The sequence below is a fragment of the Sinocyclocheilus grahami genome, unplaced genomic scaffold (genome assembly GCF_001515645.1).
Source record: "Sinocyclocheilus grahami isolate Dianchi unplaced genomic scaffold, SAMN03320097.WGS_v1.1 scaffold291.1, whole genome shotgun sequence".
Taxonomy (NCBI): domain Eukaryota; kingdom Metazoa; phylum Chordata; class Actinopteri; order Cypriniformes; family Cyprinidae; genus Sinocyclocheilus; species Sinocyclocheilus grahami.
The window spans coordinates 479,198-503,069 of record NW_015505470.1 but is presented as its reverse complement, the minus strand read 5'-3'; the positions used below and the strand labels follow the sequence as shown (position 1 = coordinate 503,069).

Sequence of the window (23,872 nt, the reverse complement as noted above, 5' to 3'; positions counted from 1 at the left end):
ACTAATATTTAAATTTGTTTGATGATCTGAAACATTAAAGTGTGACAAACATGCAAAAAAATAAGAAATCAGGAAGGGGGCCAACACTTTTTCACACCACTGTTTGAAGAGTTCAGATGCAAAAGCCTCTAAGTGCTGTTTTAAATGTTCTTCTAAAATTAGTATTTTTATCAGGCTCCTATGTGTAGGTTCAGTAATTTCACTTTAATGGCAACAAATATGATCTTTTCTTTGTCATTAAAGTGAAATAACTGGACATAAGCATAAAAAAATGCATTTTAGAACTAAATTTCAAACAGCACTTAGATGCTTTTGCATCTGAACTCTTCATATATATACAGTATATTGTTCAACATCAACAAGCTTCAGTCTGCCCAGCAAGAGGAGGGCTGGTTTCGCTTGGGGCCTGACAAATCCAAACACAGTGAATATGAGTGAGTGTATTTGGAATTGTGGCAAATATACACACCGCCTAAGCAAACCTTGAACATTGGTTGCCACAGCAACAAATATTCACCTTTAATGGTTGCCTGTGGCAGAGCACATTAAGCAATTGGCAGAAGGACAATAAAATATAATGGATAACAAAACTATACTTTCGTGCAAAAAAAAGAAAGAAAGTGCAACTTCCCTGGGAATTAGTCTGAGCTAACATTGGAGGATTGTTACGCACTCTTCCCAGGCTTTCGCAGTGTTACGCTTGTGTGTTCGGGTCCATGTGTTGACAGGAAGTACTAATCCTTTCCCTGGCTAAATCCTCGGATTTTTTTCTGTTCGTTTGCTCGCTCATGAATTAGCGAATTTTACTATACAAATATTTTTTAATTGGACGTTAAAGTTTATATGGGAATATTACATGACATGCTGATTCTTTAACAATGCATTGGCGCAAAAAACGCACAACTTTTGGACAAATCTGACACAAATATTTGGACAAATGTGCCACAAATACTGCCTAAACAAAATACTGATTTTGTGCACTTTATTTACTGTACAAATATTTTAAATTGGCCTTTGAACTTAGTTTTATTGCATGGAAGAAAAAAAAAGTGTTACCTTGCCAAAGCACTGACAGAGCCCACTGATCTAACGGCGTTATTGAGCGCTCCAAATGCAAACTTAGCATGCAACAATCAGGCAGCAATTGACAGCACTCTGATCTAGTGGCATACAGGCGTCGTCAGATTGACAGTACTCTAGCCCAATAATGTTGGGGGATCCAGTGGGGGCGGCAGTCATATCTCAGGGTGACCGTGCCACTCTTTATCACAACCCTGCTAAAAGTGCCAGTACGTGCGCTCATTGGCGCCCCTTCAGCTGGTGGCGCCCTAGGCGACCGCCTAGCTTGCCTATGCCTAGAAACGGCCCTGTTCTGACCTAATATAAACCAATTTGACAGATATTATAGAAACACTAACCCAAAACTAATGTAACATTTTGATGGACTTTTGAAATAACTTCATATGAACCTTAGCCTTTAAATTTTGGAGTTTTAATATGATACTTTAATCTTAAATTTTGGAGCTATTAAAAGGGCCTTGGGCCCTTACAATAACAGATTTTTTAATAATGGATGTTAATCTACACCACTGTTTAAAAGTTTGGGGTTGGTACGATTATTTTAATGTTTTTGAAAGACATTTCTAATGCTGCATTTATTTGACCAAAAACAGTAAGATTGTGAAATATTATGACAATTTCAAAATACTTGTTTTCTATTTTATTTTAACATATATATTATTCCTGTGATTTCAAAGCCATTTTTTTTGCATAATTTCTCCAGTCTTCAGTGTCACATGATCCTCCAGAACTCATTCTAATATGCTGATTTGCTGTTCAAGAAACATTTCTTATTATGGAGAAATAATGTTGATTGCATTAGGATGGGTGATTGTGGGCTGACTGGTTGTTTTGGATAAAAACCATTTGGTTGGTGCTTAAGTTATTGTGGATTTGTTATTTTGTAAGGAATATATAAAAATATAAAGATACGAAGATAATATAAAAATATGAAGATGTAATATATTAAAAGATATACTGGAACGATATGGAATTGTATACGGGGTGGGAAAAATAATAAGCTTTTGCTTCATCCTGCTCCTTTTCGGACATTTGTTATAACGTCTTTGGGATGTGGTTTTTCTTTGGTGCTGCAACATATTTGTTGTGTTTATATATTTTGTTTTATATCGTGCTTTGTTCGAAATAAAATGAAAAAATGAAAATATTATTATCAGTTGTGCAGTTCTACAATTTAAAGCATCTTTGCTGAATAAAAGTATTCAACTCTTTAAAAAAAAAAAAAAAAAACACCAGTAAGACCAATATTTTAATGGTAATTTATGTCTGTAAACTTTACATGAACTATTTAATATAGAAGACTCAAGAACATTGAAATGACTGCTGTAATATTAAATTGATATCACCAGTTCCTTGGTAAACCAAAAAGCTATATTTGAAGAATGTTAAACTATATTATAAAATATGTTATCACAATTTTGTTTTCAAAATTGGCAGGTTTAGGCTGCTTTGAATATGCTGATGTATGACCATCTGTTCCTGCTAAACAGTTTTTACTTTTTCCTCCTCTGACCAGATTTAAAAAACAAGATGGGAATTAAAATGTCACAGCCAATCCTGAACAAATGATTATTTGACTGTAGGGTTTTTTTCACACATGCAATAGCAAAAAAGAAGCATTGTTTGATAATCATGTCTCTGAGTCATCATGGCCCTGTATATATTTGCATCATCTAAGACATTGTTATTAACTTATTTTTTATTTTGAACGTATTAACTTATTTTTCATGCTTCGTTGTGATGTCCCTGATGTTATTTGTGATTTTTCTTAGGAAGGTTTTTTCATTCTGATGTCATCCTGATGAAAAGTTTCCCGTTAAGCTTCTATAATCTCTGGCTCCCCTTGGGTGATCCGCTCTCATCTCAGTGAACAAATCAAGCTGTTGTTGTTTTTGTTTATTTTCTCTTTCTTCTCTCTTCACTCCCTCACCATCTTCTTCCTGATTGGATTTTTGACGGCCTACCATCTGTTGCCTGCTGTTCAGTGACTGGCTGTTATGGCGGCACTCACCACACACACACATACTCATCCCTTGAGTATTACCCATCTTTACAGTGAGAGAGCATGTGGTGTATGGAGTGACTGCATGTGCAAGTTACAAAATATTAATGCTATTTGGAAAAAACAAAGCTTTGAGAGGGTCATATAATGACAAATCTAGTTTTCTTAATATTTTGAAAAAATAAAAATAAATAAATAAGAGGAAATGTTAGATAATTCCAGTCCATTTTTAACAGTTTGTGTGCCACATTTCAGTGTGGAGTGTTTTATGAATCAATGTGATAAAAGCAGTTTACCCAAATTGAAAATACTATGGGATTTCTCGTCAAATAATGACAGAAAAGTTATTTTTGGGTGAACTATCCCTTTAAAGATAAACCTTTATTTGAAGTCTTGAGTAATTTGCTCATTCATTATAGCAGTATCTTGATTTAATGGGCCTGGGATAAATTTCACCCCAAGAGGAGACTATAACAGATTGGATATTTTTAGACCCCTTTCTCCAGGGCTTCTGACATTTTCTGTCCCTTCTTGTACCTTGGACCCTTTGTCAATTAAGCAGGTGCCACACTTGCAAACTTCTTTGTGGTTTGTGAGTTCTACATGTAGAGCAATCAAAGAGAAAATAGGTCACAATACTATTTACACTATGAAAGCACTAATTATGCTGTTCAAAATACATATAACTGTGGTTAAGTAAACAGAGCATCAGTTTCTGCTTGTTTGGTGTGAAAACAAAATGCTGATGCTCAACAGACTGAAACCTTGTGTGCTGTGCGGAGGCAATATATTAAGTCATCATAGGCCTATAAAAATGTTCAAAAATGTAGGCAACTTAAAAGGATAGTTCACCCCAAAATTTATTTTGACATCTCTTTAATTATGGCGCTTTCTGAAATAACTTCTTAATGCAGCATAGAAAAGAAATCCAAAGAATTCCAAGATTTTGGATGAGACCAACAAAATGATAATTAGAAATACATATTCTGTTTATTTTAATTTAATAATAAACTTAATATTACCGTTTATTGCAAAGTCCATGCTATTAATAATTGTTTAAATAAATATATTAGTAGTAGTATTCATAAAATAGTTCAAATATCTAGTTCAGTCATGAGGCTCTAGACGGTGCAGGCTCATAGGTCCTTCACATGCAATGTGACAGCAATTACATTATTTACTACATGGCACACGCTGATTGGCCTCTGCTGATTATGCAGCCAATGAGATTCCTTATTCAACATTTAAATAGTCTTGTTCAGTATTCGCTGAAATCGAGTGCATCAAAGTTCCTCTGAAACCCTCCACCTCCCCTAGCTCCACCTATCTAGATCTGCGATGGAATTTATATATGCCTATTCATGCAGCAGCATATTTTACATTTTCACAGCAGCATGTCTGTGCATCTGTTGGCAGTAGCAAGTCCATTTGCTCTACAGCAGTGTGTGTAGCAGATTTAGTCTGTCAAGACATATCCATTAACGTGCTACAACTTGAGAGTTGAGAGTTGTCATGGTTGAAATATATTAATATTACTCCAAAATCAATTAAATATATAAATTCAAAACAGATTATTTTCCTGTTACCTAATATTTGTGTGAACTGTGTATGTTAGAATGTTTCACCATAACCTTATCATCATGCTAAAGTCAAAGTCTTTTGAAATTAAATGAGACTCATGTCTTCCCTGTGGAGTGTTTTTAGTGTGGTTTGCCGTGTTCTGCTTATAAAGTGTTTCAAGAGTTTTTATGGTGATTTGGATGCCACCTACGTGGGCAGTAGGTTTGCAAGCTTGTTTTGAGGATTGTGCGGCTGCGGTCTGCATAAACCGAGTGCCATTTTTACTTTAGTGTGAAACATACATTTCTAAAGCCAAATTGTCTTCAAATGCTTGCCGCAATATTGTGTTTTTCAGTTGGGCTGCCACGGTGTCCTCATTTTCTGTTCCATCATGGCAGAGCTAGAAAACACAGCCACCCACATTCACAGTAATAACATTTACTGTTAGGCTTTTTTATGTATCACTGAACAAAACAGTGTCCTTAATGGAGTCATTCTGGGTAGTATTGTTTGTCTGCCATGCTGAGCTTTAGTTCCTGGAAAGGTTTCACTGTGTTTTTTCATTATGAGTAAGCCCTCACAGAATGTTTTCTTAGGTGAAACTAAAGGTTAATTATATTTTTTTCACTGTTTTTTCATCAATCAAACATTAAAATCACATATTAATCCAAAAAGTGAAGACACTATATGTCAGTAACATAATTTAGTATTGCTGCGATTCTCTCATTCTCTCCTAGAGGAACTCTGGGTTCTCTGCGTCTGCAGCTAAGGCTTCGAGACGAGGTTGTGTTGCCATCCAGCCATTACAAGCCACTCACAGAGCTACTCAGCCAGTCGGTCGGCTCTCAGCTCAACGTGAGTCTGATGCCATTTGGACTGAACCTTATCTCAGGGAATATGCCTGTGCATTATCTCTTAAATTCACATGGCATATTCCTCGTAACAAGATAACAAGACATAATTTGGTGTATGGATTGTGAAATGTGGCACTCGTTGTTATCTGATCTCATTTGTATGCATGCGATGGATACTTTATTCATGCCTGCTCATGTTAAAGGGACAGGTCACCCAAAAATTCTCACATCATTTACTCGCACTTACAGTATGTTGTTCCGAACGTCAATGGCTTTTTTCTTTCTGTGGATCACAGAAGGAAATATATGGTACATTTTTCTATCTGCTCATTTCTGTACCTTTTGTGTTCCAAAGTCATACTGGTTTTGAACAACACGAGGATGAGGAAAGGACCATTGAATTTTCTTTTTTGGGGTGTACTGTACCTTTAAAATGTTGCACAGTAGAACAAGCAATCAAGCAAGCATGTTTTTTGTAGATAATGTGTTATGGTTTTAGCTCACAGTGTTGCATTGTGTATATCTTAAGTTAATTTTAAGCATAACCTCATTTGTGACTGAAATGACTGTGTTAATTGTAGGGCAACTGGCCTGATTTCATCATGCTGATTGATGAGACCACTACAGCAGAGAGCAGACAGGAAGTAGCTAATAATCTAGTGAAGCTGTTTTTGTGTCAAGGGCTTGTCAAGGAGTTTTTGGATGTTCTGTTCAAACTGGAGCTGGAAAAGACTAGTAAGCAAACAAACACGAAACATATACATGTGAATTACCTGTTTATTTTAGTAGCACCCATACTGGTAAGGAGCTTTCTAAGTCCCATGTGCAGTGTCGTGCTATTGATGCTATGATTTTCTTTGTTTTTCTTCAGCTGAACCCAACACACTATTCCGCAGTAATTCATTAGCATCCAAGTCTATGGAATCATTTTTGAAGGTAAAAATGCTTATATAATATAATCCACATGATTTCTTAAACCAGGGAAATCCTAGTTCAGTGGTAAAAAAAATAACAACAGAATTTTGTTGAATTTGATATGATCTATGAATTAAAAACATGTGCAATATTTTTTTAATTGTTGTGGTTTGACTATTATTATTAATAATAATTATTATAATTTTTTTGTGTATCAAACTGACCAAAACTAGTTCAACAAAAATATGAAATTTAACAAAAAATGTCACAATCTAACATTTTCAAATTGTATTATATTTTTATTTTCACAAATTGTGAATTTACTGTATACAGTAACCTTTATACAGTATACAGTATACAGTAACCTTTTTTAAACTTTTCAAATGTTGTTGAATGTTTGTGCTTTTGGAAATTAATCTTTACTACCCCTAAGTAGACTTATTATTTTGAACTTTCGGGAATGTTTAAAATGCTGTGTAAAACAGTCCCACTCCCTGTTCAAGCCGTGTTATGTGTCAAAAACCAGGACTGTCCCCAAAACAAGGAAGTCTGATCGCCCTAATATGTGTCGAATGTATAATAATTATGCTGACATTTTTTAACTGATTTAAATTGAATATGAAATCCAGACTTTTGACTTACAGCATGAAGTCTGATTGTAGCTAAGAACTGCCCACATTTTGAGAAAAGTTTGTAAAGACAAACATGAATCAGTAAATATGTTAATTTGAATTTCATGTTAAATTAAGCATCATTTTTGCTGTGTTGCAGATCTATTCCAGCTTAATCCTCTTGCTGTTTTATTATATTTTATTCCAGCAGTTTCCATAATGTGATTATATGCAATATTACACAAAGGCACCTTTGTCTTCATTCTCTCACGGCAGGTGGCTGGGATGCAATATCTGCACAGGCTTCTGGGCCCAATAATAAACCGAATCTTTGAAGAAAAGAAATATGTAGAATTGGACCCAAGTAAAGTAGAACTGAAAGAGGCAGGGTAGGACAAAAACAAATTTGATGACTCCTACTTCCAATTAGACCTTTCGTGGTTTGTAAAGGTCATTTACTCTGAATTGTTCCTGGGTCTTTTGGTATTATAGGTGTGCAGGTTTGCACCGTCAGCAGACTGAGTCTGATATTATTCAGCAGAGCTCCAGCCTCCTGCAGTCGTACCTGTCTATTTTGAGAAAAGTTTGTAAAGACAAACATGAATCAGTAAATATGTTAATTTGAATTTCATGTTAAATTAAGCATCATTTTTGCTGTGTTGCAGATCTATTCCAGCTTAATCCTCTTGCTGTTTTATTATATTTTATTCCAGCAGTTTCCATAATGTGATTATATGCAATATTACACAAAGGCACCTTTGTCTTCATTCTCTCACGGCAGGTGGCTGGGATGCAATATCTGCACAGGATTCTGGGCCCAATAATAAACCGAATCTTTGAAGAAAAGAAATATGTAGAATTGGACCCAAGTAAAGTAGAACTGAAAGAGGCAGGGTAGGACAAAAACAAATTTGATGACTCCTACTTCCAATTAGACCTTTCATGGTTTGTAAAGGTCATTTACTCTGAATTGTTCCTGGGTCTTTTGGTATTATAGGTGTGCAGGTTTGCACCGTCAGCAGACTGAGTCTGATATTATTCAGCAGAGCTCCAGCCTCCTGCAGTCGTACCTGTCTGAGCTTCTTACCTCCATCCTACAGTCGGCCTCCTACTGCCCCCTGCTCATCTGCCAGGTTTTCCATCAACTCTACCTCAGGGTTCAGGAACGCTTCCCTGACCCAGAGTACCGGGTCAGTCACATACATTTTCAAAAATTATACTTAAAAGTTCACCTGGAACAGTATGGGTTCTCATGGTGTGTCCTAGAGTCCTGACATTTCACTAAAAATGTAAATATGTCCAAATTTCAGTTGATTTAGTTGTCCATTTTTGCCCCAAAAATTCCATTGGCTTACACTGATGACAGGCCTTACTAGAATATAATGCAGATTTATGGGTGGACTACTTTGACTATTTTGTACCTGTAACACAGTTCATATAGTTCGTCACAGTACCATTTTAAAATGAGACATTAAAGGATAGTTCACACAAACATGATTTTTTTTGTCATAATTTGCTCATCCTCATGTTGTTTAACCCCTTAACTCTCACCGTCCCGCTAGCAGAACACCTAAGTTTACTTCAATATATTACAATTAAATCCAAAGCTAATCATGACAAACTATATATCGTTGGAAAGGTCTAAGACTCCTAAACAAACACTGTTTGTTGTTAAAAATTATGTAGGAGCAGTAATAGATTAATTTATGACAAGAGTGCACCTCAAAACATATACACCATAACAGGAGCTCTGACCTTTGTGACAAAAATTCTATTTGTTTCCTTTTTTTCCTATCACATGTTTTAGTAATCATCATATATTATATATCATTTGAAAGCTTAAAACCTCAAAATTCATCTTGGGAAAATAGAAATGGTACTTTAAAATCTTTTAGCGGGCTCCTCCCCCTTAGGTGTGTCATATTACAAAATGTATTACGGTCTTTTGGAATCAAAACTTTTTAGAATCTTGACAAAATACATATCGTCGGAAAGGTCTGAGCCTCAAGATTCCATATTTGGTATGATAGGAGTAATACTGAGAGAGAAATGTATACATTTGTGACAGAAAAATGTATCAAAAAAATTCAATGGAGTTTGGATGGCACTTGGTGGCTATTTGTGGTATAACGCCTAAACAAAATTGCATAGTAACCTCAATTTTTTTTATATCAACTTCAAATTTGGAACACAACTTATTTAGACATATGGCTTTAATTTTATGCCAAATTTGGATTAAAACCTATTTTGTCAAATATGTATTTTATATAAAATAAAATAAAAATAGTACAGTGCATTTTCTTTACAGTAAAATTAAACTTCTATAACTTTTCTTTTACTTTAAATTTTTTTTAAATGATTTCACTTCTGCAAAAATCTGCTAATTGTCTTCTTTAAAAAGAGACCCAACCTTACGTCTGTATTCAAAATCGTTCATGAATTATAACAATTTAAAGGCACAATATGTAATTTTTCGCCGCTAGAGGGAGTGTATTCAAAATAAATTCAAAGAAACAAAGGCGTAGTTTGATGATGCGGTGACTGAGTGTGGAATCATGGGAGTTGTTGTCTTCATCCCCACAGCCGATGGAGTCCGACGGGACTCGGGCAGAAATCATGTTCATGGATGAGCTAATGATTTATTAACGTAGTATAATGAAGCAGGGAGAGGCTGAAAGCCATCAAAGCAAAACGAGGCCGCTGAACGAGCGTGACACACGGCTCGAAAGCAGCGGAGCTTTTATTATGCCACAGTCGACTGCTTCTGCTCCTTCCGGTCGTGCGTATGTGGGGAAAAGCATTTGAAAGTTCTGTTATAATGCTACTCTGTGCAGTCGTCACCGGTCTATTAAAACGCACAACATATTAAAGCATCTTTGGTGTTTCCATATTTTCTACAAAACAAACCCGGAAATCGAGGGGTTATGACGTCATTAGTAAGCGACACAATGACACTATGGACACGGTCCGTGTCACTAGTTCAAATAGCTTATTTCTCTGGATTTAAACATTCTTCGAAACATTTGGAATAATGTAAGTACACAAGTCAGCAAAATATATAACACTGTTCTAGTGGTTTTTGGATATTTTAATAAAACAATTTTACATATTGTGCCTTTAAGTTTGAATAGTGCACTTTCAAGTCTATGTTCAAGTCTATGTTCAAGTCTATGTTCTTTTAATTTATTTATTGAATAAATTAAAAGATTTGACATGAAAGATCACACATACGTTTAAAAAGGTTAAAAAAAAGTCTCTGGAAATATATTTAAGCTACTTTCATGACCTGTTTGTATATGTTTCCTCAGAAGGTGAAGTTCATTGCTGTGACCAGCTTCCTGTGCCTGCGGTTCATCTCCCCTGCCATTATGTCCCCAAAACTATTTCACCTTCGAGAGAAACATGCTGATGCCCGTACCAGCCGCACACTTCTGCTACTTGCCAAAGTATGATTCTTTTACATATCTACTACATATCTACAGTAACATATCTACATAGTCACATTGTCCAGCTTTTATGTCACTTTAATATAACACAAATCAAGCTCAGATCCTTTCAGTTAGTGGAGGATACATGTTGCACTCACTTCTGCAATAACATCCACTATTTAGGTCACAGTATAGTCACGGATTATGACTTCAGAACATTCATAGAGCTCATTACGGTTAACATATTCCGTCTTACGTCATTGTGACTGCCTCGTGTGTTTCCTCAGGCCGTGCAGACCATTGGGAATATGGACACTCTTGCATGCTGCTCTAAAGAGCCATGGATGGTCTGCTTGCAGCCAGCCATACAGCAAGGCATCACCCAACTCAAAGATTTCATCACTAAACTGGTCAACTGTCATGAGTCAGAGGGTGAGCTGCGCTAAATTAGTCATCAGATGAAAAATTGAGTGGATCCCGGTGCTTGGCCGGAGACTCATTCATACCTGTCATATCTGATCAATCTTTAGCTAATAAGCTCCATTGTATTTTCTTGTTGGAGCTGCAAGTTTAATTGTGTAGATCATCCAAAAATGAACAGACCCTTAAGAGATGGAGATGATAGTCAAGACTCTAATTTTATTCACTTCTCTTGCTCTCTCTCTCTTGTTTGCTTTATTTTTAAAACAGATCTTGAGCTTCAGACACGAATGAGTCTCCAGTGTGGCACTATGGAGAAAGAAGGCTTCCTCTTCCTTCACAGGACCAAGGACAAGTGCATGCCCATGACATCACCCTTTAAGAAGTACTATGTCACACTCAATAAAGACACTCTGTCGTACTCGCGGACGCAGCACTCTAAAGTGAGCAGCAAAATATTCATTATTATTATTATTATTATGAGATCAACATTACTCCTGGCTCGTAATGGATGTTTTTTTTATATTTTACTTACAAATAACTTTTATGTATAGGTCTGATCGTAAAATAATAAAATCCATAATAACAATTAAATATTATTTTATCATTACAATTTTTTAAACTATTACATTCTACACTACTCATATTTATGCTGTTATAGTTTTATTAATATTTTGAATTAGCATTTATTTTATATTTTCACATTTTTATTTAAATTTTAGTTTCATTTTTAGTAATTGTGTTTTGTGCTTTTGTCATTTTTTAATTATTATTTTGTAAATATTACTATTTATATTTAATTTATTTTTGTTTCAGTTTTGATTTATTTCCGGTTTATTTATTTGCTTCCCCTTAAACTTATTTCAGTGAGGTCCAAAGGCAATATTTCTAAATATAAATAAAATCTAAATCTAAATTCAACAAAATATAAATATTAGATGAATTCCATTTTTCATCTAATATTTATATTTTAGTTTACTTCAGCTTTCTTTCAATTAACTAAAATGTTTTCAATAGTTTGTTAACAATAATAATCATGAAATAAACTATTTCAATATTATTTCAAAATATTTCATATGAATTTAGTACAAATTAATAATGTCCCTCAAATATTCTGCATTATTTACATCACAACCAACGGTTTTTCGAATGTTAGTGTGCCTGGTTACAGTGTAGGAGCATACTTGAGATGAAGAGGGTTTTTTTCCCTAAAAGGGACCAAAAGTGTCTATAGGAACACCCATATACAGTATACAGTATCTAAGATAAATTAAGCAGACTCTGGTCTGTGAATCTGCAGAAGAGCTCGTCTATTTCGCTGCCAAAGATCCGGGCGGTAGAGAAGGTGGAGGAGAAGTGCTTCGGCAGTGCCAACGTCATGCAGATCATCTCAAGTGAAGATTCTGGCCTGCAGGAGACCCTGTACCTCGACTGCAAAGTTAGTGTTGCACTGAATTCACAAATAAATCGAGGATGTGGCTATTCATAGACACTGACTCAGATATTTGTTTGTTGTTGGTGAGCTTATAAGAATGAGCCCTGAAAAACCTCAAAAGGGTTATTTGATATCTCATTGTTTCATACCCTTTTCTCTCTTGGTGGCTGTAGAGTGTAAATGAGTTGAATCACTGGCTGTCAGCTCTGAGGAAAGCCTGCAGTCACAACACAAACACTATGAGCTGCTATCATCCTGGCATCTATAAAGCAGACAGATGGAGCTGCTGCCATCAGAAGGAGAAATCAGGTACTGCAGATATTGATAACCAAACATTTTGGGGGATTCCCTCTTAAAAATAAAGGTGCTTCAGGATGCCATAGAAGAACCTTTTGTCTAAATGGTTCCATAAAGAACCTTTAACATCTGAAGAACCTTTCGGTTTCACAAAAGGTTCTTTGTGGCGAAAGAAGGTTCTTCAGATTATAAAAAGCTAAGAAAGAAATGGTTCTTTAAAGAAACTTTGACTGACTGTTTTTTTGTGGAACCAAAAATGGTTCTTCTATGGCATCGCTTGAAGAACCTTTTGAAGCACCTTTATTTTTAAGAGTGTTGGTAAGATTGTTTTGCTCACCAAAAATACTTTTATTGGATGAAACATAAAGTAAAACAGGTAATATTGTGAAGTATTATTAATAAATGTTTTCCCCCATTTTAATATATTTTGAATTTGTAATATGTAATGTATTCCTGTGATGGTGAAGCTGAATTATTAGCACCTCTCAGTGTCTTCAGTGTCGCGTGATCCTTCAGAAATCATTCTAATATGCGGATTTGATGCTCAAGAAACATTTCTTACTATTATCAATGTTGAAAACAATTGTGCTGCTTAATATGTTTGTGGAAACTCATAGATTTTATTTTATGATTATCTGGTGATTAGAACGTTTAAAAGAACAATATTTATTTGTAATGGAAATATTATATCATAAAAAATTATAAATGTGTCCCTGGACCACAAAACAAGTCATAAGTTGCACGGGTATATTGGTAGCAATAGCCAACAATACATTGTATGGGTCAAAATGATTGATTTTTCTTTTATGCCAAAAATCAATAGGATATTAAGTAAAGATCATGTTCCATGAAGATATTTTGTAAATTTCTGATATTTTTGTAAAATTATATTAAAACTTAATTTTTTATTAGTATTATGCATTGCTAAGACAACTTTAAAGGCAATTTTCCTCAGTATTTTGATTTTTTTGCACCCTCAGATTCCAGACTTTCAAAAAGTTGTATCTCAGCCAAATATTTTCCTATTGTCCTAACAAACCATACATCAGTGGAAAGCCTATATATTCAGCTTTCAGATTATGTATAAATCTCAATTTCGATAAATTGACCCTTATGAATGCTTTTGTGGTCCAAGGTCACAGATGTCTTTACCATTACTTTTCATCAATTCATTGTGTCCTTGTTGAATAAAAGTATATTTCATTAAAAGAAAAATCCTGACTAGACTGTACTGATAAGATCTTTGTTCATAGACCCAGGCTGTGATAAAACCAGGCATGGAGTGACCCTGCAGGAGTGGTATGACCCACTGGACCCAGATCTGGAGGCTCAGCTCATCTACCAACATCTGCGTAGTGTCCAGCATGCCATGCGGTAATGTAGCATTAACATACTAGGCCTGTGTATACATTTATGTCAGCTGAAAGCATTGACATCAAACACAAAATTTTATTACAATTCTAAATCCTGTCTAAAATACAATACAATTCCTTCCATTCTTGTCTAAAATCCATGTCAATTAGCTATAAGTCCCGGTCATCTAAAAACGATGTCTTGTACTTCTTTGCAGAGATAAGTATTATAAGTTGAGAGAGCAGCAAGGAGTTAAGGAAGCAGATTCAGTAAAAGGTAAGTTTTCAAGCTTGCTTTCTTTCCGTATTGTTATCGTTAACTAAAACTATTCAAAACATTTTAGGTATTTGAAATAAAGCTGAAATAAAAATGATTGGAAATAAAAATTTAAATGGAAAATTAGAAATGTTGCCTTTGACAATTGAAATAAGTTTAAAGGAGGCCTATTAGCCTATTATGCCCCTTTTTACAAGATGTAATATAAGTCTCAGGTGTACCCAGAATGTGTCTGTGAAGTTTCAGCTCAAAATACCCCACAGATCGTTTATTATATCATTTTGAAAATGCCTATTTTGAGTGGAAGTACACGCACAGAAAGCGGCTGTCACACGGCATGTGAGTACTAAACTAAGTTCACTAAGTGCAAATAGCTATAGATTCTATTTAGGAATAGCAAGATTTTCTGCTGTTTACTGTGTACTACTTATTGCAAATAGTGGCAATTATCTGCACCTCAGTATTGTAGTACATTCTAAAACAGTATGCAATAATGACATATTGAGTGTAAATTATATTATTTACATGGATGCCACCTTATTGGGACAATAAAGCTCTCCCTACACCTACCATAACCCTACCCGATACTTTATTTTCAACTTGTTGATTATTTCCTTCATTTTTATTGAAAATAAATGCCTTTCTGATGTGATATGTGTAAATATACACTCCGTTCTAATAATTTACTAGGTTAATCTTTTTCATGTTTCCTACTTGGTAGATTCCCCGGAGACCCGACTATAGCACTTAAACATGGAAAAAATCCGATTTTCATGATATGTCACCTTTAAGTATTAAAATTACTAAAACCAAAATAAATAATATTCAAGCTAAATAGAAATATTTAAACAAAAAAAACAAATAAAAAAGTACTAAAATAAAAAAAAAATCAAAATAAAAGCTAATTGTAAATATCAATAAATATTATAATAATATGTAAATAATGCTAAATCAACACTGCTTTCTTTCTTCATTTTTATTGAATGGTTAGTGTCCATGTAAAAACACCACTCACATGTGCCCTTTGTTCTCTGGCATATGGCAGCTTCTCATAAATAAAGGACTGTTTTGATCTTACAGACAAGAAGAAAGTAGATGGACTATCAAAGCTCTTCACTATTCTCCAAGACCTACATGATGCACATGCCGCGGTGGAGGAGGAGGAAAGGTCAAAGAATAAAAATGTTTTCTTGGAATTACAAACGTAAACAAAAGGACTTTTTAACTGGTTGCATTTCATACTGTAATTCACAGTGTTACACATACGCAGGCTTCAAACCTGCTATTATTTGACACATAGATGAGAAAAGAAATACTGTACAGTAAGTTGGATTTGTTCTTGTATTCTTGAACTTTTGAACCGATTCTTGGTGGATAGATGGATATTTAGAGGGCTGCGATCACAATCCCTTTATTAAAGGATAGTTAAATGGTGGTGTATTTGCGAAATATTTGGTATTAAGGACAGTGTTACCTTACTGCAATGATTCAAGTGGGTTGCTAACTCAAAAACTGTGTCTTGTTGGCATTTCTGCAGCTTTTACATGCACTCAAACTAAATTGTTTTAACTTGAACTTTTTCAACATTAATTTCAACTAATCAGCATTGTTCCTTCTTTAACGTGCTTTTGACTTTACAAAGCACCGTGGATATGCATGTCATTTTTCATTAAATCAGTTTTATTAGAATGTTTATATAGATTTGAAAGATGTTTGTTTTTAATTTATTTTTTAATTCTGTAGGTTGATGGCAAGAGGAGAATTTGTTTATTCTTGGATTTGAATACTATGTAAAGCTGCCATTCCTGCTGTCTCAATGCCTTGTCTGTATGTGTCATGTTTTGTTGTTATGTCTTTTTATGATATGAACTGTAAACAAGTATGCATTGTGCATTTCACAAAAACAGTGTATTCCTGCCATTTTTAAATGTGGGGGGACATTACTTTTTTTTCCCCTGAAAGGTGGTGATGTTTATTATTTCTCCACTAGGTGGCATTACAGTGTTCCTTATTGATAATCTGAATTCAGGCCTCATTTGCAGTACAGAAGTGCTTATGAACACACACACACACACACACACACACACACACACAAACTCTTTAAAGCTAATTCCAGAAGATATCAAGAACGTCTCTGAATGGTGTTTTAAATTCCTCTGCAGCCATATTTAATTATGGCTGCAATTGACCAACTTTTAGTAAATATTAACAAATCTCTTAAGAACTGCCTGCATTAACGTAACTGCAAAATTATAAGAGGATTATTTCAGACTTTTTTGAGGTTTGAAAAGTTCGTTTTAACCCTCGACTATGTAGTTGAACTTGCATACATTCACAATATTTCATTTGTCTTGAGGGGACAAAAACAATTCTGTCATCGTTTCCTCCCCCTAATGTTTAAACCTGTATGATTTTCTTGCTTCCATACAAAACCAGATATTTTCCAGAATCTCCATGCTACACTTAGACAATGCCTAAAGTCATATGAAGCCATGTTGCAAGCCATTCTGCAAAAATATTTCATTTGTTTTCTGTGGAAGAAAGTTTTTTGGATGTCTTGTTATGACATATCAACAATTATTTATTAAACATATTCACTGAATATGACCAGGTCAGGTGACAGTATGTGGGCAACATAGATTATGAATTGATTATATTATTTATTAAGACATTTGGACCACTTTTTCTTTCTTTCTTTCTTGTATTTTTTTTTATTCAGTTAAGCATCATCATTTTTTGTATTAATTATTCGTTCTTACATTCTCAGAAAAAAGGTACAAAACTGTCATTGGTGCTGTACCCTTTCAAAAAGTAATGTACACTTCATGTTCTAATACTACTTTTAAAGTACTAATATGAACCGTTTAGGCATAAAAAGGTGCAAAGATTTACATTTTAGCTGTTGTACCATATGATATTGTCCCAGTGACAGCTTTGTACCTTTTATGAGAGCGTAGGCTTCTTGTTATTGTTTTGAGTGTGTTATTATCTGTTTTGAGAATTTTACATTTACAGCTCCTGTTATTAAAGAGTCAAAATGGTGCCTTATGTTTACAAGAAAGAATGTGCTTCCTGTTTTCTCTTCAGTAGTCATCTGAAACATGACCAGCCCTCTCTGTTATTTTCGCTTTTTCTCCACCTCTCTCAGTCTGTTTTCCTCTCTCAGTGTTTTCTTTTGAGGGAAACACATAATTATTTCTGTACTATTAAAGACAGGCACTATTATTTCACATGCTAAAGAGGAGGCACTAGTTGGAGAATTAGTGTTTTTTTATTTTTTTTTTTTGTATTACGGCTAAGCTCTGCGTTTTGTTGTGTATGAGGATAAGAATAATAACTATGTTTATTTTGAAATGGGAAGATGGCATGCAAGGAGTCAGTTGATGCATTTTTGGTTATGATGAATTTAGCCTATTAACTGACCAATGACAAGTGTTGGTTATACTTCAGTAATATGGCAGAATCTACTTTTCTGACACATTTCTTACCTACTTTAAAGGTACTTTAAGCATGTTTTAATTTCCTCATGATCATGTTTGTGGAATTGTATGCATCTACAAATCAATAAAAAAAAGGCATGGAAATTAAGTAAAAGATCTTTCCTTCTCGGTTACACCTTTTTGTATTTTGCACCTTTTGTATTTTTTTATATTAGTATTATTATTATTTGATTTCATTTTGATTTCATTTTAAGAATCTTCAGATGACGTGTCTGTGTTGTGGACAAGCGGTCTTTATTCAATAATTTAATCCATGGCCGGAAATACATACATTTCATGGCAGCTGGACTTTTTTGTTGCGTTTCCGGCCGGGATGCCCATGCTTCTTTCATGTTTGTGTCAAAAAGTCATTATTCGGTGGTAGAGAGTAACTGGTATAAAAAATGATATGGCTAAAACTAGCTTGGCCTGTTTTGGCCTGCAGTCCTTAACGTAGAGATAACAGAGTATCCAAAACTGTAGTAATAGGAAGTCCGACTCGTTTCGTGCGAATCGGTTCTTTCGAACATTAGCCTATGTTCAAATAACCGGTTAAGCGATTCAGTAGCTACTGACTATTCTTCATGGTCTCTGTCGTCCCCCGGCATATGCTACATGCTCGTTACAGTAAAGCCAGGAAGGATTATTTATGTTTAATATGTTATTAGTTAAGTTTGATTACAAAGAGTGTAACAGTAATTTTGTCTCAATGTTCAATTTGCTACAGCCAATTCAGCTTACAAAATGAAGCGACACAATTAACTTAAGCCATGCAGCCCTGGTTCGTATGTTTTTTTTTTTATGAAACAGGCTAACCAAGTCGTAAACCTACTGCCATTGACTTACCGCTGCTATCATTTGACTCAAAGCGGTCCAATCAGTGCGATTCGTGAACACCAGTTTTGTTCGCCCGATTCAAAAGATTCGACTCAAAAGAACGATTCACGAATCGGAAATCGCTAAAGCGGCCCCCCTGCCTGAAGGCTTTTACCCCTCCTGCTTAATGACCCTCATCTATTCAGCAACCATTTGCTCACCACTGACACACTTTCGGGACATTTCTAGGCATCTGTTTGTAAAAGAGCTTTCCTAAAATGTGCCGGTGTCTGTGAGCCTCGCATCCTGTCCCACTCTCACTGCCAGCTTTAGCTCAGCATCCATATTGTTCGCATCCGTCTGGGAGAGGGAGAGGGAGAGAGAGAGAGAGAGAGAGAGAGAGAGAGGAGTCCAGTGGGACGAACAACTGCTGGCCCATCAACCAGTCCTGCGGCTCAAAAAGACAGTAAGTCAGCTTCTTCTGTGCCTCGCTCGCCTCCAGACCCACATAAGCCAGTGATTTGTCTCATCATATTAGCCTTCACTAGGCCCAGACAGAATCTGCAGGCACTTTTCTGCACCAGCGTTATTTTGATATTATTTATATACTTTTTATGTATAGTATAGAATTCATCAACATTTTGAATTTGCTTTTATTTTTTATATTTTCAGTTTTAATTTAAATGTTAGTTTGTATTAGTAATATTATGTGATTTTAAAAATGTATATTAGTTTTTGGTAACATTTCTACAACAGTTTAGCTTAAATTTATTTTTATTTCAGTTTTAGAAATCAAAGTACTTAAACATAACATTTTATTTGAGTTATTAGCCATGGCAGTATTTCAAAAGTTTTTTTTTTTTTTTTAGATTAAGCTTTTCATTAGATATTTTATTTTATTGCAGTTTCAATGAACAAATAACTGTTTTAATAGTTTTAGTTAACAACACATATATATTCTGATTTTGTGTGTGAAATGGATTTGAGCGTGATACAACACATTGAACAAAGTGTTGTTTAATGATAAGTAATGAAAATATTGAAGCAAGTGTGCATTTTGGCAGAAATCTGTGTCATTTTTTCCTTAATTCTATGGTTGCAGACTCTGTGTTGGCTGGATTGTTATTAAGAAATGCTACAATGTTTTTTTGGACACAATGCCCAGGTAATTGATGCCGTGGTAATTGTACAATGCAAATATCATGGTATATGACCATGTTTATCATACACTACAATGGTTCATATATCAAAGCACCACCACAATGTTGTCAGTTGAACTGAAGTGGTTTGATTGAAATTGAGCATTTTTTTCACTGAAATGGAACCAGAGAACCTCTGTTTCATTTTTGCTATTGTCAAGCGTTCGAAAGTTTGAGGTCAGTAAGATTTGTTTTTTAATAAATTAATACTTTTATTCAACAAGAATGCACTAAATTGTTCAAAAATGACAAGACTTAAAAAGAAGACTGAAGCCCCGTTCACACCAAGAACTATAAAGATATAGTTCTAAAAATCTTTCTCAATATTAAAGAATAGCAACGTCCACACCACAATTATAACGATAAAGGCACAGAGAAACAATATCGTTGGAATCACTTTTCACTAGGCCCAGACAGAATCTGCAGGCACTTTTCTGCACCAGCGTTATTTTGATATTATTTATATACTTTTTATGTATAGTATAGAATTCATCAACATTTTGAATTTGCTTTTATTTTTTATATTTTCAGTTTTAATTTAAATGTTAGTTTGTATTAGTAATATTATGTGATTTTAAAAATGTATATTAGTTTTTGGTAACATTTCTACAACAGTTTAGCTTAAATTTATTTTTATTTCAGTTTTAGAAATCAAAGTACTTAAACATAACATTTTATTTGAGTTATTAGCCATGGCAGTATTTCAAAAGTTTTTTTTTTTTTTTTAGATTAAGCTTTTCATTAGATATTTTATTTTATTGCAGTTTCAATTAACAAATAACTGTTTTAATAGTTTTAGTTAACAACACATATATATTCTGATTTTGTGTGTGAAATGGATTTGAGCGTGATACAACACATTGAACAAAGTGTTGTTTAATGATAAGTAATGAAAATATTGAAGCAAGTGTGCATTTTGGCAGAAATCTGTGTCATTTTTTCCTTAATTCTATGGTTGCAGACTCTGTGTTGGCTGGATTGTTATTAAGAAATGCTACAATGTTTTTTTGGACACAATGCCCAGGTAATTGATGCCGTGGTAATTGTACAATGCAAATATCATGGTATATGACCATGTTTATCATACACTACAATGGTTCATATATCAAAGCACCACCACAATGTTGTCAGTTGAACTGAAGTGGTTTGATTGAAATTGAGCATTTTTTTCACTGAAATGGAACCAGAGAACCTCTGTTTCATTTTTGCTATTGTCAAGCGTTCGAAAGTTTGAGGTCAGTAAGATTTGTTTTTTAATAAATTAATACTTTTATTCAACAAGAATGCACTAAATTGTTCAAAAATGACAAGACTTAAAAAGAAGACTGAAGCCCCGTTCACACCAAGAACTATAAAGATATAGTTCTAAAAATCTTTCTCAATATTAAAGAATAGCAACGTCCACACCACAATTATAACGATAAAGGCACAGAGAAACAATATCGTTGGAATCACTTTCAGAACGTTTTTTTTCCAGCTGACGAACGATACAAACATTGACACTAGGGCTGCAAGATTAATCGAATGCGATTGTCATGCGCATTTTGTTAAAAAAGCCGGTTCTGTAATCAGCAGGAAATCATCATCACATGCTTTCAGATGGAGCAGAATTTACTACACATAGCCATAGTTCACTGACAAGTTACGCAAAAAAATCGCAGACGATTTTATTGCGCGATTCTGAAATCGAAGAAATCGTTCGCGATAATGACAGCTGTTTGCATAGCTTCTCAAGGAACTACGGCTCTGTGAAGTACATTCTGCTCCATCTGAAAGCATGTGAAAATACCACATTTAATAAAATTAGAATTAAATAATATTAAAAGAATAATATTAGAATTTTAATAAAATTAAAAGAGTGTTTGAAATAAATCCTTCTGTGAGATGATGTGGCTTCTTACACAGAATAAGGCACGCAACATATTTCATAGTATTTAAGCAGTGATAAAGGCATTGCATTATAAATATATTTTATTTGAATGAAAATTATAATAATAAGAACTCAGATAAACTGTATATTGCCGTAGTCGTGTGTTTATTAGTCACGTTGAATCAATGAAAGCAGTTGAATCTTCTGTTTATTCAACTGTAGCGATTCAGCGCGAGAGCGCCCTCTGGCCTTTGGATGGAGATTTACTGCTGATCACAGAACCGTACTTCACTGAAAGATATGCATGACAATCGCAGCTTCTGTCGATTCGCGATCTCGATTCCATTTCGATTTATCGTGCAGCCCTAATTGACACCCAATCAGAATCAATCCTGCTATAACGAGCTGGAGAATTTAAAGCGGCAGACCAGCGTGCGCTCGCTGGTGTGGACGCTAATATTGTTATCTTTATAGTTATCTTTTTTGGTGTCAACGGGCCTTTAGATTGTTACAATGCTCTTTCTTTCTGTTCTTCAAAGAATCATGAAATGTATCACAGTTTCTACATAGCAGCACAAATGTTTTCAACATTGATTATAATAAGAAATGATTTCTGAAGGATCACATGACACGGGAGACGGAAGTAATGGCTGCTGAAAATGCATTTTTGTGATTACAGGAATAAATGACATTTTAAAATATACTAACTCAGAAAACAGTTCTTTTAAATTGTAATATATCGCAATATTACTGTTTTGTTGTATATTTAATCAAATAAGTGCAGCCTTGGTGAGCTTAAGAGACTTTTTTTCTAAAACAAAGACAAATAAATCATACTGACCTCAAACGTTTTGAGTTGATTTGATCACTCTTCAACTCACTTTTTTACAAAACGGTAGACCATTTATTAATATCAATGGGTGCAGATTGCTTTATTCCTTAACAGTTTGATCTGAGTTGTGGTTTATTGTGATTAATGTGGTTAATTATCTTTTGAATCAGATGACAAGTGCTGACACTGGTGACAGACATAAATCACAGTTAGCTAATCCCTGCCTCGGTGACTTGGCCGACCTCACATCCAGCCACAACGAGAGCAGACCATGTTATTTACATTAGTTTGTGTGTCACCCAGAAGGGTCTCATGGTTCAAGCAGACCGTGGAATGCTTTGTTCGTAAAACACACACATACAGGAAGTGCAGTGAAAATCAGGAGTTCTTCTGCTTTTCACATAAAGAAGTCGTCAAACGTGTGATGTTCCTTAAGGGTAGTTTAAAAAGCCATTTTACTCAAAACTCATATTTATTGCCCTCTTAGTCTTTTTATATCAACGCTTTGTTTTTCTTCAGTCTCTACCAACAGTATGTGTTTTATGTTTAGCAAAAGCAGCTCATAGTATTTATAACTGTGTGGGTAAAATGTGGTAGCCTGTTCTTTTTAAAATTTCACACCATAGTATTAATGTGTCGTGTCCTGTGGTCTAATGCTAACCGTCTGTCATACAAGGCAAATGCACTAGCATTGATCATAGTCCTCTGGCTGTTCTGAGAGATTGAAGAAGAAGAGTGTGTGCTTGTGGCAAAATGTGACTTCAGGAATGCAAGTATTTCAGCTAGTACTTTTTAGCGAGGTTTTATTAAAAACATTTTAACATAAAGAAAATATGTCAATGTTGTGCATGAACACAAGGGTGGTTTATATGTCAGCAGAAAAACAACCAACCAAATAAGCTAATAAATTAATAAAATAACAAAAAATCAAAAGATTATATATTTTAATTGTGCTGCGCACAATCTTATAGGTAAAATATATACCTATAAGTAAAATATATAGGCTGTTTATAATTTTTTTTGTAGACTACACCTTAAAAATGGCATATAATGTGACTGTTCATATATTTAGTTAAAGGGATAGTTCACTCAAAAATGAAAATTCTGTCATTAATTACTCACCCTCATGTCGTTCCAAACCCGTAAGACCTTTGTTCATCTTCGGAACACAAATTAAGATATTTTTGATGGAATCTGAGAGCTCTCTGACTCTCCATAGACCGCAAGAGTACTACAACGATCAATGTCCAGAAACGTAGCAAGGACATGGGTAAAATAGTCCATGTGACATCAGTGGTTAAACCGTAATTTTACAAAGCTATGAGAATACTTTTTGTGTGCAAAGAAATCAATAATAACATAATTTATTCAGCAATTCTGGAGAATTCCATTTTGGAGAGAGAACGTAATCAACGTAATGAGCGGTGTTTACGTTCAGCATGCGC

At 34.6% G+C, this 23,872-nt stretch overlaps 2 protein-coding genes across 2 annotated transcripts in view; both read left to right on the top strand.

Moving 5' to 3' along the window:
• The window catches only part of LOC107600782 (ras GTPase-activating protein 4-like), a 40,955-nt gene extending 25,075 nt beyond the window's left edge, over nucleotides 1-15,880 (top strand). The window contains exons 7-20 of the mRNA XM_016292750.1: nucleotides 344-434; nucleotides 5,380-5,497; nucleotides 6,078-6,231; nucleotides 6,368-6,432; nucleotides 7,299-7,411; nucleotides 8,020-8,212; nucleotides 10,331-10,468; nucleotides 10,738-10,882; nucleotides 11,141-11,313; nucleotides 12,171-12,308; nucleotides 12,479-12,614; nucleotides 13,856-13,976; nucleotides 14,173-14,231; nucleotides 15,312-15,880. Of these exons, the coding sequence (XP_016148236.1) occupies nucleotides 344-434; nucleotides 5,380-5,497; nucleotides 6,078-6,231; nucleotides 6,368-6,432; nucleotides 7,299-7,411; nucleotides 8,020-8,212; nucleotides 10,331-10,468; nucleotides 10,738-10,882; nucleotides 11,141-11,313; nucleotides 12,171-12,308; nucleotides 12,479-12,614; nucleotides 13,856-13,976; nucleotides 14,173-14,231; nucleotides 15,312-15,439 (1,772 nt within the window). The 3' untranslated portion in view covers nucleotides 15,440-15,880. The remainder of the gene's footprint in view (nucleotides 1-343; nucleotides 435-5,379; nucleotides 5,498-6,077; nucleotides 6,232-6,367; nucleotides 6,433-7,298; nucleotides 7,412-8,019; nucleotides 8,213-10,330; nucleotides 10,469-10,737; nucleotides 10,883-11,140; nucleotides 11,314-12,170; nucleotides 12,309-12,478; nucleotides 12,615-13,855; nucleotides 13,977-14,172; nucleotides 14,232-15,311) is intronic.
• A 3,054-nt stretch (nucleotides 15,881-18,934) lies between these two features.
• The window catches only part of LOC107600781 (CAP-GLY domain containing linker protein 2), a gene marked incomplete at its 5' end in the record, with an annotated part of 53,635 nt that continues 48,697 nt past the window's right edge, over nucleotides 18,935-23,872 (top strand). The window contains one exon of the mRNA XM_016292749.1: nucleotides 18,935-18,992. Within this exon, the coding sequence (XP_016148235.1) occupies nucleotides 18,935-18,992 (58 nt within the window). The remainder of the gene's footprint in view (nucleotides 18,993-23,872) is intronic.